Source organism: Brachyistius frenatus, unplaced genomic scaffold (genome assembly GCF_029030835.1).
Source record: "Brachyistius frenatus isolate BFR_SWC_R1_liver_20210118 unplaced genomic scaffold, ASM2903083v1 Contig_95, whole genome shotgun sequence".
NCBI lineage: Eukaryota > Metazoa > Chordata > Actinopteri > Embiotocidae > Brachyistius > Brachyistius frenatus.
In genome coordinates, this window is record NW_027210694.1 from 149,646 (window position 1) to 165,394 (window position 15,749).

The 15,749-nt window shown below is 42.8% G+C and overlaps 2 protein-coding genes across 2 annotated transcripts; both read left to right on the forward strand.

The window, feature by feature from the left end:
- The first annotated feature begins 1,990 nt into the window (after positions 1–1,990).
- On the forward strand, positions 1,991–8,236 carry hnf4a (hepatocyte nuclear factor 4, alpha). The gene is made up of 10 exons (XM_069710990.1): positions 1,991–2,312; positions 3,150–3,324; positions 3,597–3,691; positions 4,067–4,173; positions 4,296–4,451; positions 4,854–4,941; positions 5,063–5,215; positions 5,368–5,604; positions 6,510–6,632; positions 7,141–8,236. Exons 1-10 carry the CDS (start codon positions 2,225–2,227, stop codon positions 7,281–7,283), a joined length of 1,365 nt encoding a protein of 454 aa, XP_069567091.1. The 5' UTR covers positions 1,991–2,224; the 3' UTR covers positions 7,284–8,236.
- Positions 8,237–9,562: 1,326 nt separating this feature from the next.
- ttpal (tocopherol (alpha) transfer protein-like) lies at positions 9,563–15,436 on the forward strand. The gene is made up of 6 exons (XM_069710985.1): positions 9,563–9,743; positions 10,974–11,206; positions 11,894–12,137; positions 12,245–12,438; positions 12,724–12,834; positions 14,186–15,436. Exons 1-6 carry the CDS (start codon positions 9,725–9,727, stop codon positions 14,459–14,461), a joined length of 1,077 nt encoding a protein of 358 aa, XP_069567086.1. The 5' UTR covers positions 9,563–9,724; the 3' UTR covers positions 14,462–15,436.
- Positions 15,437–15,749: the final 313 nt, after the last annotated feature.

Here is a 15,749-nt window from a genome sequence, read left to right on the forward strand (position 1 = left end):
TGTTTTGCCTTCAAGCACCTTCAACATTAAAAAGCTTTTGGAAAAATAAATCCGATAACATGATATTAGAAGACGAGACTCCATTAAACCGCTTAATAGCAGATGCACTTTTGATCATTGAAGTACATTTATCTGATAATCAATACACCGGGTGTTATAACTCCAGTAAAGGATCTAAATACTTTTCTAATTATATATTTTTTTAAATCACACGCAAGAAGACGTTGGGTACAAAAAAAACCACTCGGTGCATCATAAGTTTTTTTTTTTAAATGATAGTTTTACAGTGTAATGCAACGCGTTACGATTGGGACTGATTGTTTGGGGTTGATGTCGAAGGCCTCGGTTTAATAACGTCCTCCGAGCCTTTCGGACGAAGAAACGACAGGATTTCACCGGACGTCAGCCGTCCTTTACATTTTCCTATTTTCTATTTTACCGACCCGTCGAGGTCGTCTCGCGCCGACGAACGAGCGTTGAGCTTTGGGATCAGCCTCACGTGCGCGTTGCGTTTTCACAAACAATGAGGGCTTTTTACATAAAGGCATCACTTTGAGTTACCCCCCCCTCCCCCCCATCCATTTCCTCCCCTCCCCCCCGTCGATCGCTGCAGAATTAACTCAGACTTACCAGCCGTGTTACACATGGAAGTCGGTCTGAATATGGCGGCCTGATGAGATTCGACGGGAGAATTATTTTAAATCTTTTCACTCGAGCGCAACGTCAACGTTTCCGGGAGTCGTTTTGGAAAGAATTATAAAAAAAAGAAGCCAAAAAGAAAAGTTCTGTTTCTGCTGAATGAATCCTTTCGCTGTGTTTTCTGACTATTATTGAAGCATTTTAACGCTCGATGGTGGACATAATGTTATTCTGCTTTATATACAGTTTGGTAGTTTAATCTAAAATAATTGACCAAATGTGGCAAACTAATCAGATAAAATGTAAAGCAGCTGTTGGTCTGGATGGTTTGCTAATCTGGATAATGTGAAATATTTCTAATATTTTGTATATTATCTGTGCAGAGAAACGTTTCTTCCTCCGTGTGAGATGAATATCGAAGCTCAGGAGTCGTTTTTTTTCCTTTTAAACCTTGAAAATATCAGCTGACCTGCAGAAGGGAAAAAAAGGGGGGGGGGTTGTTTATTGAAAACAAAAGCATAAAGTTTAATTTTTCCCTGGAAATACTCCTTTACTATTGTCATAACGAAATTGAAGAAAAAAAACAATTCCAAGTCGCTGCAAAAACAAAGGAAACGAGACAGATAGAGTAACGACAACATCGCACCAGTTGCGGTTTCTACGCACAACTTTTTTTGCGCGTGCAGGTCGAGCGGTTGTTAAATCGTATTTACAGGACTGCAGAATTCAATTCAATTTGATTTCTGTAACGACAAATCACAACACGGGTTATTTGGAAGCATTTTAAAACACATTTGAGTCCTCACAGCAGAACTTTATACAGACGGTCCCCGCGTGAGCTAACTCCCTCATACGTGTGGATATGTGCACGTGAGGTGCGCAACAAAAATCACTATCAGATGACTGATTGTAAATTAAACATGTGAGTAAATGTACTTTTCCAGCTCTGTGGCTCTCTGCAGACTCTCGAATCGAACCTGCTCTTTCATTTTCTTGCTGTGATTACAAAAAAAAAAAAACAACAACAAAAAACAGACCGGGTTTCAAAAAGCGATTTAAAAATTGTTTCTCCGTTCCTGATAGGGACTCGTGAAAAAGAGATGTCAGATATTGAAGTTGTGCTATCTCCTCTTTAAAGAAGAAGAAAAACAAGCGTGTGATTCACCACTGAAGGGCTTCGAGTTAACCATCAACCACGCCGGGACGACTCCACCTCTCCTCTGGTTTTAGCCCTATGAAGGGGAGCTCTGCTGTCAGTCACCAGTCGGTTCCCCCCATCACGCTCAGCCGGGGCCGACGGAGCCGTCCTGTTAAACTGAGGGGCGGAGGGAGGGAGGGAGGGAAAACAGAGGGAGAAGGAGGAGGAGGAGGAGGAGGAGGGGGGGGGGTTCGGAGAGGTGTGTGAGAAAGGTAAGAAGAAGAGGAGGAGGAAGGAAAGGAAGGGAGAAAGGTGAGGGGGGCGCATCAGCTTCTTGGACAGACTCTTTTTTTTCTGCCCAGCTGTCAAGCAGTCGTAGGGTTTTTCTTTTGGGCCCCCCCACAAAAAACCAAAATACCACCAAAAGAAAAAAAGGCCGAGGCAGACATGGACATGGCAGACTACAGCGAGGCGCTGGACCCGGCCTACACCACGCTGGAGTTCGAGAACATGCAGGTGCTCCCGCTGGGCTCAGGTGAGTCGCAGATATTGCAAAACGTGTGGAGGCTTTTTAAAAACTTTGCACGACGTGATGTGAAGAAAAAGAGAGAAATTTTGTCCATCTTGTCCATCCGCTGGAGGGGGACGACGCCTCGACTGTGAAATACATTTCGATTTATACGAGGCTGAAAACTTTGGGTCCAAAGACCCGAAGAAAAACCTGTCGCGGGTCGACGTCCGGCCCGATGATGAAGCAGTTAGTTTGAGTGTCGCGATCTCGCTTCTCCTGTTACAAACGTGTCTGTTCCCACAAACCGAAGAGAAAGTTGCTTCTTTTTTTTTTTTTTCTTTCAACGTGACACCCATCTTATTTATATAAGCAGTCTCCCATGACGTCTGGCTGTGTGAACCCCCCCCCCCCACCCACCCCTCCACCAAAAAAAAGAAATAATAAAATGATGGGGAACTCGCTTTGCACGCTTCTTACTCGACTCTAAAGAGAAATGTCTCGACACGAGTCAGCGGTTTCTCATGTGATTTTGTGTGATTGCGTCTGCAGTGATTGTCTTTTCCAGAGGTAATCAAACCGACATCAGTTTACGCTCTGTTGACTCAGTCTGAGCCACTGAGGCCGCTATCAATACCAAAAGGCTGCTTCTTTTCTTTTTTCTTTTTCGATCAATGCAGCTGATCGCCGTATTCGCAGCGGCCGTTCACGCCTCCTCTAAATTAAACACCCGAAACTTCGCAAATCAGCCGAGTAGAAAAACTTCTAGTTTTCGGAGCCTCTTGAGCAACGATCAAACTTTTTTTTTTTTTTAATTTTCTCTCTCTCTTTCTCTTTCTCTCTCTCTCTCGTCGTCATGTCCAGACTCCTCGCCGGCCGAGAGCGCCAACATGAACGCCACGGGCCACCTGGCGGCGGGCAGCTTGTGCGCCATCTGCGGAGACCGGGCCACCGGCAAACACTACGGGGCCTCCAGCTGCGACGGCTGCAAGGGCTTCTTCAGACGCAGCGTCCGCAAGAACCACATGTACTCGTGCAGGTGAAGACGGACCGCTGGAAAGCGGTCGAAAGTTTAAGACACCAAAACATCTGTGAAAACTTATCGATTCCTACAATTAAAGATACATTCTGATATTCCACATGGCAAGAAAACTGCAAATATTCTTTGGGTGTGTGTGTGTGTGTGTGTGTGTAGGGGAGATGGGGGGCATTTTTTTTTTCTTATTTTAAACTTCCTCAAAGTTATTTATTTTTTGAAACAATGCCGGCACAATCCAGCTCACCCCCTCTCCCCATTCTCTCAATCTCCAGGTTCAGCAGACAGTGCATCGTGGACAAAGACAAGCGCAATCAGTGCAGATACTGCCGACTGAAGAAGTGTTTCAGAGCCGGCATGAAGAAAGAAGGTAGGAGACAAGGTTTTTTTTTTTTTCTTGTGGTGAAAAAAACGTCATCGTTAAAATCAGTGCCACTTTGATACGACTCGTCTGAGTGTCGTTGCGCAACACCCCCGAGAGTTTTGTTAATGTTCACTCCGACCAGCTTATGCTGAGCAAACAAGTTCAGAGCAATAATAGCCATATACTGATAAAACACCGCGACCTGGGGGAAGACTTCTTTTTCTTTTAAATGACTCGGGAGTTTTTTTCAATCTTCACACCGATGAAGGAAAATACACCTTTTTTTCTCTTTCGTTTTCTTGCATGAAAATTGCACTTTTTTTTGGTTGTTGATGCAGATACTTGAAGTGTTTTGTGTGTTTGTTTTTGGTTTTTTCGAAGCTGTACAGAACGAAAGAGACAGAATCAGCACCAGGAGGTCCAGCTACGAGGACAGCAGTTTACCCTCCATCAACGCACTCATCCAGGCAGACGTGCTGTCCAGACAGGTACCAAAAAAATACAACCCCCCCCCCAAAAAAAAATCACCTCTTCGACTGCTCGTAACGAGGCATCGAAAGACTTCACGCGTGCTTTTTTTTTTCGGTTTTGTGGTTTTTCTTTTTTCTAGATCACATCCCCCGCTCCCATACTGAACGGCGACATCAGGACCAAGAAGATCGCCGCCATCACGGACGTGTGCGAGTCCATGAAGCAGCAGCTGCTGGTGCTGGTGGAGTGGGCCAAGTACATCCCGGCCTTCTGCGACCTGCCCCTGGACGACCAGGTGAAAGACAAGAGTACATAGTGGTATAGACACTCCGGTCACTCATCAACTACCTCAAAAAAACCACAGCATGTGTTGTGGGGGGGGAGCTGCAGCAGCTTCTCAATTTGAAACCCAAATAAAACCGTAAAATCTCCCGAGGACATCACGCAGGTAAACATTTCAACCACAGTAAGTTAATGTGTTTTAATCCTCGGTTAGAACATGATGAGCTGTTTTTTTTAGTTTTTTTTTTAAAGTCGTATCCCCTCCTTCGGAAAAACAAGAGATCATTAACAGTGTGATCACCGGGGCTTTGGTAACTCATTTGCTGATGCTGTGAGAGACACGGATAGTTTTTTTTTTTTTTTTTCCCCTTCACGTGAGGAGATTTTAAAACGACGTCTTTTCCCTTTAATCCAGGTGGCGCTGCTGCGAGCTCACGCCGGGGAACATCTCCTGCTCGGCGCTGCCAAGAGGTCCATGCTGTACAAAGACATCCTCTTATTAGGTAAAATACATTGACTTTTCTTTCTTTTTTTAAATTTTTTTAATGAATGAATCTTTGAATGCGGCGGTGGGTTTTTTTTTCCATATTTTTTTCACGTTAATAATGTGCACGTCTCCGACAGGAAACGACCACATCATCCCCAGAAACTGCCCGGAGTTGGAGGTGGGCCGGGTGGCGGTGAGAATCCTGGACGAGCTGGTGCTTCCCTTCCAGGAGCTCCAGATAGACGACAACGAGTACGCCTGCTTGAAGGCCATCGTTTTCTTTGATCCAGGTAAAACAAACAAAAAAGTCCCCCCCCCCCCCTCCCCAAAAAAAGCTGAAAAGAGTTTTTTTTTATTCACTGTATCCACGTGCTACTCATTAACACGCTTCTCTTTACAAACATCCCTGTTTGCCGTCGTCCCCCCCCATCCTCCCACCCAGACGCTAAAGGTCTGAGTGACCCTGGCAAGATCAAGCGGATGCGGTATCAGGTGCAGGTCAGCCTGGAGGACTACATCAACGACCGGCAGTACGACTCGCGGGGCCGCTTCGGGGAGCTGCTGCTGCTGCTGCCGACGCTGCAGAGCATCACCTGGCAGATGATCGAGCAGATCCAGTTCGTCAAGCTCTTCGGCATGGCCAAGATCGACAACCTGCTGCAGGAAATGCTGCTCGGAGGTGAGATTATTTACCAGAAAAAGGTTAAGCCAATGCCTTTAATTGCCATACCTCCGATGGCCACTAGGGGGCCGGCGCCAGAGAAACCCTCTCAATCCGATAGAGTCAAAAAGCATCAACTTCTACTCGTTAAATTACAAAATCTACAAATATTTTTCCGCGAGTCGTTGCAACCCCGTCTCACAGCGAAGCGTGAAATAGACACGCCGGCCCGCTACGGCAAAACGTGAAATGGCCACGCGTTGGGTTGTCCAGGCGTGAAAGTTACACGTTTCGAAAGCGTAAAACCGCAGAGTACATGTCATGTGGAAACAGGATCATGTGACCAATGGTCCCGCAACAAAAACAACAAAAGGCCGTGTTTTTTTTGGCCTTGTTAGGAGGTCGCGCTAGCACGCGGGACGATGAAGTTCAAAACCAGGAGGTGGCGCCGTTTTTGTTGAGGTTTTTTTTTGTCTCGTGACCCCAAACACGTGTTTTAACTATAAAGTTTCATTTTCCTGTAAATCTCACGGCTCTACCCACGCAGCAGGTTTCATTTTCGTCCACTACAGAAAAAGCGTGTAACTGTCACGCCTAAACAGCGCAAAAGCGTGGCTATTTCACGCTTTGCTGTGAGACGGTGTTGCAACGACTTGCGGAAAATATTCGTCCACTTTGCAATTTAATGAGGAGAAGTCGATGCTTTTTGAATGCGAGTCTGTTGGAGTCAGAGGTTTTTTTTCTGGAGCCGGCCCCCTAGTGGCCATCGGCGGTATGACACTTAAAGGCATTGTCTCAACTAAAAGAGAGGTATGTTTTGGGTGGGGCGTGTCTGATTGTGATTGACTGGCGGACAAAGTTTCCCGACGCATCAAATCTCCGTTTGGGCTCGATATGCTGACGTAAATTATTTTGTATTTTAGGTTCGGCTAACGAAGCGCCACACGCACCTCACTCTCTGCACCCCCACCTGGTCCAGGAGCACCTCAGCAGCAACGTCATCGTGGCCAGCAACATGCCGACGCCGATCCACAACAGTCAAATCTGTAAGTGCCCGAAAAAGAAAAAAAAGCAGCCGTTGAGATTTATCGTCCCGTCTTCGGCTTCGAGGTCATTTATCTCAACGTACAGTCAAATAAAAGGTTTTTTTTGTCTGTTCGAGTTCGACGAAAGCGATCCCGATGCATCAATCAAAGTGACCTGGAATCAATTTGATTTTAATGAAGCGAGACCATAAAGTTCCCCCCACCGCCCTCCTCCTCCAGCTCCTTGTGCGAGCCTCACGCAGGGAGCTGGAAGGACAAACAGGCTTGGCGGAAGTAATCCTCATAAGTTCTTCACGGAAACTAATCGGGGCTTATTTTGTCAAAGAAAACGTCTGTTATTCTTTCTTAACTTGTTTAATGCTCTGAGAAATGTCGCAAAAGTGCTTAGTCCTTTATCTCGTAAAATCGCGTTTCCACCGCCGAACGTACTCCTGCTTTTACGCTGCAACTTTCCTGCTTCTAACTCTCCTGTGCTTCCTTTTTTTGTTTTTTTTGTTTGTGCTTCCAGCCACTCCCGAAACCCCGATCCCGTCTCCGCCCACCGCCTCCGGCTCCGAACATTATAAAATGCCTCAGGGGGTCATAGCCGCCGTGCCCAAGCAGCCGACCTCCATCCCGCAGCCGACCATCACCAAGCAAGAGGCCATCTAACAACCCCCTTCAGTTGTTTTTTTTAAAAGTTTTTTTTAATTGCCTCAAACCAGGGTCTTCATAACACGATCAGCATTTGAAGCTGTTAACTTGACTGAAACGCTGAAAAAAAAAGAGTAGCCGAATAGATCGCGAGCCTTTTAGTCTTCAGGGATCTCATTTACAAAAAAAAAACGTACGCGGCCAGCCCCGCCGAGCTCGATGACAGCCGGACTAAAAAAAAAAAAAAAAACTTTTTAAAAAACGTCGTACCTTTCCGGGGATGTGCTGCCCGAGAAAGAAGAAAACACTGGGTGTAAATACAGTATCGTTCATTGTTGGGGTTTTTAACATCACTTCCTTTCTGTGTGCAGTAAGGCTCATGTTAAGACATGGTGATCATGTCAGTATTTTATGAATGTTACAACAGGCCTTATGTTGTTATGTATTTTAGTGTTGCACACTTTCTTTTTTTTCTCTTTTTTATGTTTATTTAGTGATAAAAATGAACTTTGAAAAACTTCATTTTGTCGACAGCTAAAAGGTAATCCCTTGATTTCCGGGTCTAAACTACTGCGGTTTGTCTCATGCGCAGGAATATGCATATTTACAGAAGTACAATTTCTAAATTTTTACGCCGTGTAACTGTCACGCCTTAGACAGCAAAAAAAAACGTAGCTATTTCACGTTTTTGCTGTAGTGGATGTGGGATCTGTCGCTCTAGTGCCACGTTTTAAAAGTGCTGTGGAAAGTTTCCCCAAATAATGTGTTGTGTTGGTTTTTAAGAAACTATATATTGTATTTTTTTTGTTTTTTTTGTTTTAGTACTTTGTCATGGTTTAACTGATGGAATAAATTGTGCCTTGTAACCTGTTCTGCCTTACGAAAAAAAAAAAAAAAAAAAAAGCAGGCAATGTTTCGCCTTAAAATGTGAAGATGAGTTAATAAATCTTAAGGTCTATTTTTACATTGTATTTTCTGCTGACTCTTTTTTTTTTATACTGCGATCACAAGGGTTTACTGGGGTATAAAGTGGATTTGCACAGCCTCAGAGTAATAAATGGGACGTCCCTGGAGGAAAAGAAAAAAAAAAAAAAGGTCCAACGTGGCAGCGCTGCTCGATCACTGATAGACTTCTGCAACATGTTGCTTCAGACTGATAAACAGTCATAAAATCATTAGATAGCTCAAATCCAAGATATGGAGAGGAGGGGGACTTCAAAGATGTTTTTCTACATTCAAAAACATCTTACGAATGCCATGTTCGGCATCGAAAAATCTGTCGTATTAATCATGTAATCCTTTAAATAGTCAGGACATTTGATTTAAAAAAAAAAAAAAAAAAAAACATCTTAAAAAAGACATTAAATGTTTGCACTATTTTCCAGGTCGGCAATCAAATTTAAACCAATTTCTTGCGTTGATTGTGTTTTTTTTTTTTTTTTTTACAAAAGGGCCAAATAACCAATAAAACAAATAAAACTTCTTAAACAACAACCCTTTTTTTTATTTTTTATTTTTTTTTACAAATAATGTTTCAATTGGACATAAATCTATTGCAGAATTTAAAATGTGAAGTAAAAAAAAGCCTCCCTGACAGATGGAGCAGACGCTCTTTGCAGACTCAGCAACATGCAGGCAAATCCTGCCATCTAGCGCTCAGAAGTGTAATTGATCCACAACAAATAAATAGATAAATAAAGCCAAATAAACGAACGCATTGATAATTAAATAAATAAATAAATGACACATCAAACTTCTGATAAAAGTTTTTTTTTTTATTTTATTTTTTTATTTTTTACAGATATGCAGACAAATTAAAATTTACAAAACACTGAACAACCGGTGCAAGAAAAAAAAATTGCACGGCAGATATCTGCTCATATTGTAGTCTGTTATAAAAAATTACAAGTGCTATTTTGATTTTAAAAAAAAATGACATCACGCGGTGTCGTAAATAAAGGCCAGATGTTTGTGTGTGTGTGTGTGTGTGTGTGTGTGTGTGTGTGTTGTTTCCGTTCGTAACATCTCGCCACGTCAGTTTGTCAGTTTGTCAGTTGTGACAGCAAAGAACGTGAACAACTATTTTTCACGCACACGAAAACGTCACAAAACACGTTCGCGCAAACCACACGTGATTCGCCTAGTTTCCGACGGGGCCCTGAAGGCAGCACAACGACCCCCGTCGCAACATCAGACGTTCGATCGCGAGGCCCACTGGCTGGAGGAGCGTCACGTGCTTTAATTTGACCAATGAGAGCGCGCCGTCCCTTCAACCCGGAAAAAAAGGATTTTTCCAGTCAAGTCGGTGGTGATTTTTTTTTGTCACGGTATTTTTTTTTTAGTTTTTTGTAGTTTAATCGTTGCGGCTGTTTTTTTTTTTTAAATATATATATAAAGCTGCTCCTCTCTTCCCGATGGGTGCCCGTTAAAGCCATCTATGCCTCGGTGCTAGAAGGTGAATGTTAAACGCGTTTTCGGGTGAGTATCGGACTTAAATTGTGTCGCATAGGTTGCGTTCAGGGTCCGGTTGTATGACTCATTATTACTGCACACATGCATATTGTGATGCGGTGTCGTTAGAATAAACAAAATCGGGCTCTTTATCGGGTATCTGGGAGCAATATTTGTCTCCGATACTTCTCGTTAAATGTCGTTAAAAATGCTGTTAATGATTTATAAAAAAAATAAAAAAAATAAAATGCAGTTTTGTGGTGTTTTACTGGAGTATTTTGAATGTTGTGCTGACACAGCAGAACCAGATTATACGTATATAAAATCAAATCAAATATTTAAATCAGGATGTTGTTGCTAATGAATCTTTTCCACAGTAGTGTGTATTATTTTTAAAATGGGTTAAAGCCTCCCCTATAAATTATAGGGGTAAAACAAAAAAGGCAAGATTGCACCTAAAAACTGTAAACAGACTCATTTCACAGTAAAAAAAAAAAAAACAGCAACTATATGCACTAATAATAATAATAAACTTTAGTGGTTTTGCACCTTTAATACAATAAATGCAGCTCAAAGTGCTTCGCACGGGGAAAAGATGACATGCAGTGTTTCACATGAAAATAAGATATGAAGGAACATTTAATAATATATAGAAAAGAAATGAGATGCACGAGAAACAGATCAAATGCACAAGAGCAGATAAAATGCCTAAAATTAAACACAAATGGAGTTTAAAATATAAAGCAGCAGATGATGTCGGTGTTCCTGAAGGCTCATAGTTAACCAGAGTTAGAGATGTATGAGGGGGAGGAGCTTAAAGTCCATCCTGCGTCTCACGGAGCAGCTAGAACCGGACTCGATGTTCTCTCCTCTCGGTTCTTCTTTAACTCGAGCTGCAGAGTTTTTTGTTGTTGTTTTGGATGAGCCGAAGCCTCTCTGTTGTTTTCTTTGGGAGGCCAGTAAAAAAAAGAAAAAAGAAAAGTGCATCACAGTCGTCCAGTCGGCTGGAAACGAAGGCACGAATCACCTTTTCGGCATCCGTCTGATTGTTTGCGTTTCTAAGGGGGAAGAAAAATACGTTTTGGTCTTAGGAACTTAGATCTGAGTCTAAGACTTGATCTCACCCGCGGAGTTGGCTGCCCCAGATCATTAATTAAATGCCTCGATGTTTGTTTGTTTTTTGAATTGCGTACTCTTGAATTGCATGTTTCGAACTTCCTCTCTCTCGTGCCTCTCGTGCGTTTCTCCCCCGAGCAGCTTCCCCCGGTCCGTCCATGGCCGACCGGCACGAGTCCATCAGTCTGGACAGTCCTCCGGAGGACCCGTCGGAGGACCCGTCGGCGGGACACGGCTGGTTCCCCGGGCCGCCTCCGCCCATCTACTCCTGCACTCTGACCCCCGAACTGCTGATCAAGGCGCGGGACGAACTCCAGGAGAAGCCGGAGTGGCGTCTCCGGGACGTCCAGGCGCTGAGAGACATGATACTGAAGGTTATTTTTTTTTTTTTTTTTTTATGTTTCATCGACGTTTGGGGTTTTCTTGTTTTTCAGCATGTTGAAGCAGAGTTATAGAAAAAAAAACATGTCTAAAATTAAAACACATCGTCCGGCAGGCTGATCTTCAAAATCCCTAAATTGCATATTTATAGTTCTCCTGACTTCTCCAGCCTGTTGCACTCAGTTCAAAAACCATTTGTTCTTACTCGGGTTGCATTTTAAAATCTTTGATATTATTATTATTATTATTATTATTATTATTATTATTATTATTATTATTATATACTTTCAGTTCCAAGAGAAGGCTAAATGATTTTCATAATGAAGCAGGTCACTGGAGGAAATCCTTCATCTGTTGGAGACTTCTTACAGACTGAGATTCGGTCGGATGGCATGAAAGCAAAGATTTTTGACTTGAAAGCAAATCTTAGGCCCAATCTCATTCCCCATCCAGATGGGACACGACCCATCAGCAGTATCTCAAATTATTTCATTAATGAGTTTCAGGAATTTGATTTTTAGATTTATGTAAATATCACAGTGTGATGACAAAATAAGCGGATCTCAAAGAATTCATTTAATCTGTTCAAACCAGAAAAAAACTTTATTATCCCAAAACTGCACTTCCAGATCCCCAAAATATCTTATTTTCTACCTCCTTCTTCCTCCTCGACTCGGCAGGAGCAGCCCAACCTCAGGACGCGGCTGGACGACGCCTTCCTCCTGCGCTTCCTGCGGGCCAGGAAGTTCGACTACGACCGCGCTCTGCAGCTGCTGATGAACTACCACGCCGGCCGCAGGGCGTGGCCCGAGGTCTTCCACGACCTGAAGCCGTCCACCGTCAAACACGTCCTGGACCTGGGCTTCCTCGCCGTCCTGCCGCGGCCCGACCCCAACGGGAGGTACATCCTCTGTCTCCGGCCAGGTCGGTGGCGTCCACGTTACCGTCGCTCCGTTTCGGCTCTTCTTCCAGGACAAAAGCTTTGACCGAACCCCCCCCCCCCCCCGACACCCCTCCTTTTGTTTGGACAGGTAAATGGAAACCCAACGATTATCCGTTCGTGGACAACGTGAGGGCCATTTATCTGACTCTGGAGAAGCTCATCCAGCCGGAGGAGACGCAGGTGAACGGGATCGTCATCTTGGCCGACTACACCGGCGTGGGCATGTCGCAGGCGTCCAATCCCGGCCCGTTCCTCGCCAAGAAAGTCGTGAGCATCCTCCAGGTGAGACGGCGAAAAATCCAATCGTGGAAATAATTCGCATTACGCCATTAGGAAATATCAAATTCTACAATATGATGGCATTTTGAATACTAAAATGTTTGTAACATTTCATCTAAATGAATCTTATTTGTAGCGATCCAGAAAAAAGAACAACAAAAAAACTCGTTATTGAAACTTCCTGTTGAGTTTTTTTTTTTTTTTTCTTGTTTAATATTCACCCCAGAAAAAACCCGACATCTGCTGGGAACCGCTTTGAACGCAGCTTCTCTTAATTCTAATTCACAGGACGGGTTTCCGATCCGGATCAAGGCCGTCAACATCATTAACGAGCCGAGGATTTTCAAAGGCATCTTCGCTATAATTAAGCCGTTTCTGAAGGAGAAGATGGCGGAGAGGGTAACTATCGGCCTCCGCTTGTTTTCTCACTGTTTTTTGTCTCAAAAACAAACAAAAAAGGTGCCTGTTTCAGATCGGGTGCCTCATTTGCAGCTTGCGGTCCAAAATAATAATAGTCTTATTTATTTTTTATTTTTTTTATCTGTGTGACTGTAAAAGATGCACATTTTTTATTTCAGAAATATGAACTCAAAACTCCAAGAAACAAAACATTATATATTTTTTTTAAGTCTTACAATTTGTAAACGCCGTTCATAAACAGGGTGGCGGTTCTTCTTTATGGTATCATAACTGTCTCTGAAAATATTACAGTTTATTTGAACAGTTATTATTAATATTATTATCGGTAAAAAATGACCCCTTAAAAAGGAATATTTACGTAATTAGACCTTAATATGAAATCTGAACGTTTTTTTTTCATCATTTGAAGTCTGTCTCCATTTTGAAAATTAAATTAAATACATGAATTTAAAAGCAGGATTTTTTTCAAAATTATAATTTTTTTTTTTATCCAGCTGCCGTTAGTTATCAGCTGTTTTCATTACTGATACGTTTGTTGATTATTTTCTCCATTGATTGATTGATGGATGCTGACTGCAGCTGAAAAAACACAACGTGTTCCAGAGAAGAACCCAAAAATGGAAAATTAGCCACGTGAGCAACAGCTGGAAGGAAAAACTTCCTTTTAACAGTAAAAAATTAAGTCGGGAAAAATAATTCACCTTTATGTTTAACAGCTGTAGCATTTAGTTAGTTTTTTTCTTTTACAAAAAAAATGCTGCCTTGCGACAGGTACGTGATAAACTGATGACATCATTATCTTCACCCTCTATAAAGTAATTAAAAATCAAAGTGGGACAACTTTACGTGTCTGAAAAATTTGGTTTTTTTTTGTATGAATTGACGGTTCAGACGGGATCAGTCGGGCTGAGCCCAACGCAGCCAGACGGATTATCGGTGCTCCTCCCTGAGAACCGTTTAGAGCACTATTCATCACTATTTATAGGATTTTCAATTGGTCAATCCATTAATGGAGAAAATAATCAACAGACGTATCCAAAATGAAAATGGCTAATAACTAACGGCAGCTGGATAATAATAATAAAAAAAAATAATTAAATAAAAGTTGAAGAGCTACAACAGTAAAAAAATTTAAAAAAAAATCCTGCTTTTATATTAATGTATTTTATTTATTTTTAAAATGGAGACAGACTTCAAATTACGAAAAAAAACACCAAAAAAACCACAACTTTCAGATTTCATGCTAAAGTGTAATTATGTAAATATTGTGGGTTTGTTTCGATTTGAAGTGACACTTTTGAATTGAGTTTTTCTGACTCCGCCCCCTCAGTACACGCTCCACGGCTCCGACCTGCGCTCGCTGCACCGCGCCGTGCCGCGCTCCGTCCTGCCGCAGGAGTACGGCGGCACCGCGGGCCAGCTGGACATGTGCGCCTGGTCCCGGCTGCTGCTGGCCTGCGAGGAGGAGTTCGTGGTGGAGTTCTGCCAGCCGGATCCTCTAGAGGGCGCCGTGCCGCCGGACTCCCTGCTGACGGAGGGCGAGCGGCAGCAGCAGGACGACGACACCTTCAGGGGGCTGCGCTCGCAGCTCTACTACTGTTACTGAGGAGAGGACGGGTGTGTGTGTGTGTGTGTGTGTCTGTGTGCGTGTGTGTGTGTGTGTGTGTGTGTGTGTGTGTGTAGACTCTCACAGGGCAAGTTGCCAATATTAGACATTTATTTTACTAAAAGTTGGAAAGTCTAGTTTCTACACATGCGTTTTGTCCGAGGCGGCGACGTGAGCATGTTCAGCCTTTTTCCTCGGTGGCCTCTAGATTTATTTATTTTTTATTTTAATAGTCAGGTGCCCAAATGTGGACGGAAACGGGTTTAGCTCGCCATTCCTTGGAAAAAAAAACAACAACCCACAAGACACCAGTCCACAACTCGGCTCAGATACACTTAAAAAAAAAACAACAACAACAAAAAAACCGCACGTCTGAAGTTCATTTGGCTTCTTTTCTGCTCCTCTGAGCTTCAGCTGAACTTGTTCGCTCGGTATTTTGGACTCTGAAATGCGTCTTCAGCCGTTAACGTGCACACGAGCAGCTTTTCGAGACCCACCGGGAACATTTTGAATCTACGTTTTAGTATTTCCAGCTTCTCAAGACTCCCGCATTTCTTCAGTTTTCAGTCTCTTCATCTGCGGCTTGTCGAAGCGTGACATCATCTTTTGGCGGTCGCTTATCGTTAGCTTTAAAAAAAATAAAAAAATAAATAAAAATGTTTTCGCCTTAACGCTTTTCTTCGTGCACCAAAGCGACGTCCACGTGTGTTCTCGTCTTTACGTAAGAGTGGACGCCGGAGCGAGAGCGTTTCAGAGCCTTTTGTTGTTGTTGCTGTTGTTGTTTTGTCGATGGTTTATTTTTATATTTTTCTGGTTTTAATCTTCTGAGAGGATTATTCATGTTGGGTTTTTTTCTAACTTTAGATAATCTGCCTTATGTTTTTGTATTATTTGTTTTTCCTGACCTGTTTTCCTGTGTTTTATCACGCAGTCTTAACACACAGGGGGGGCCAATACTGATTACTGGAGTCACATGGGAGGGGGGTGAACGGAGGGGGAGGACGGGGGGGTGACTTCACACACATATGGTGGTTTGCCAAACTGTACCGCATAAATAGTACAGAATAAATAACGTTTGCATCTGTTGTTTTTCTCTCCGTGGCCCAAAAAGTTGACTTTAAAAAAAAAAAAATTGTTATGTTTTGTTTTGTTTTGTTCAGGGTTTAATATTTATTTTATTTTTTTATAATTTTTTTTTTAATTTTGAAGCATGTCTGTGGATATGAGCTGTGATGTGTTGCAGGATATATTTATTGTTCATATAGCGAAGACATTAAAGTACAAAGTG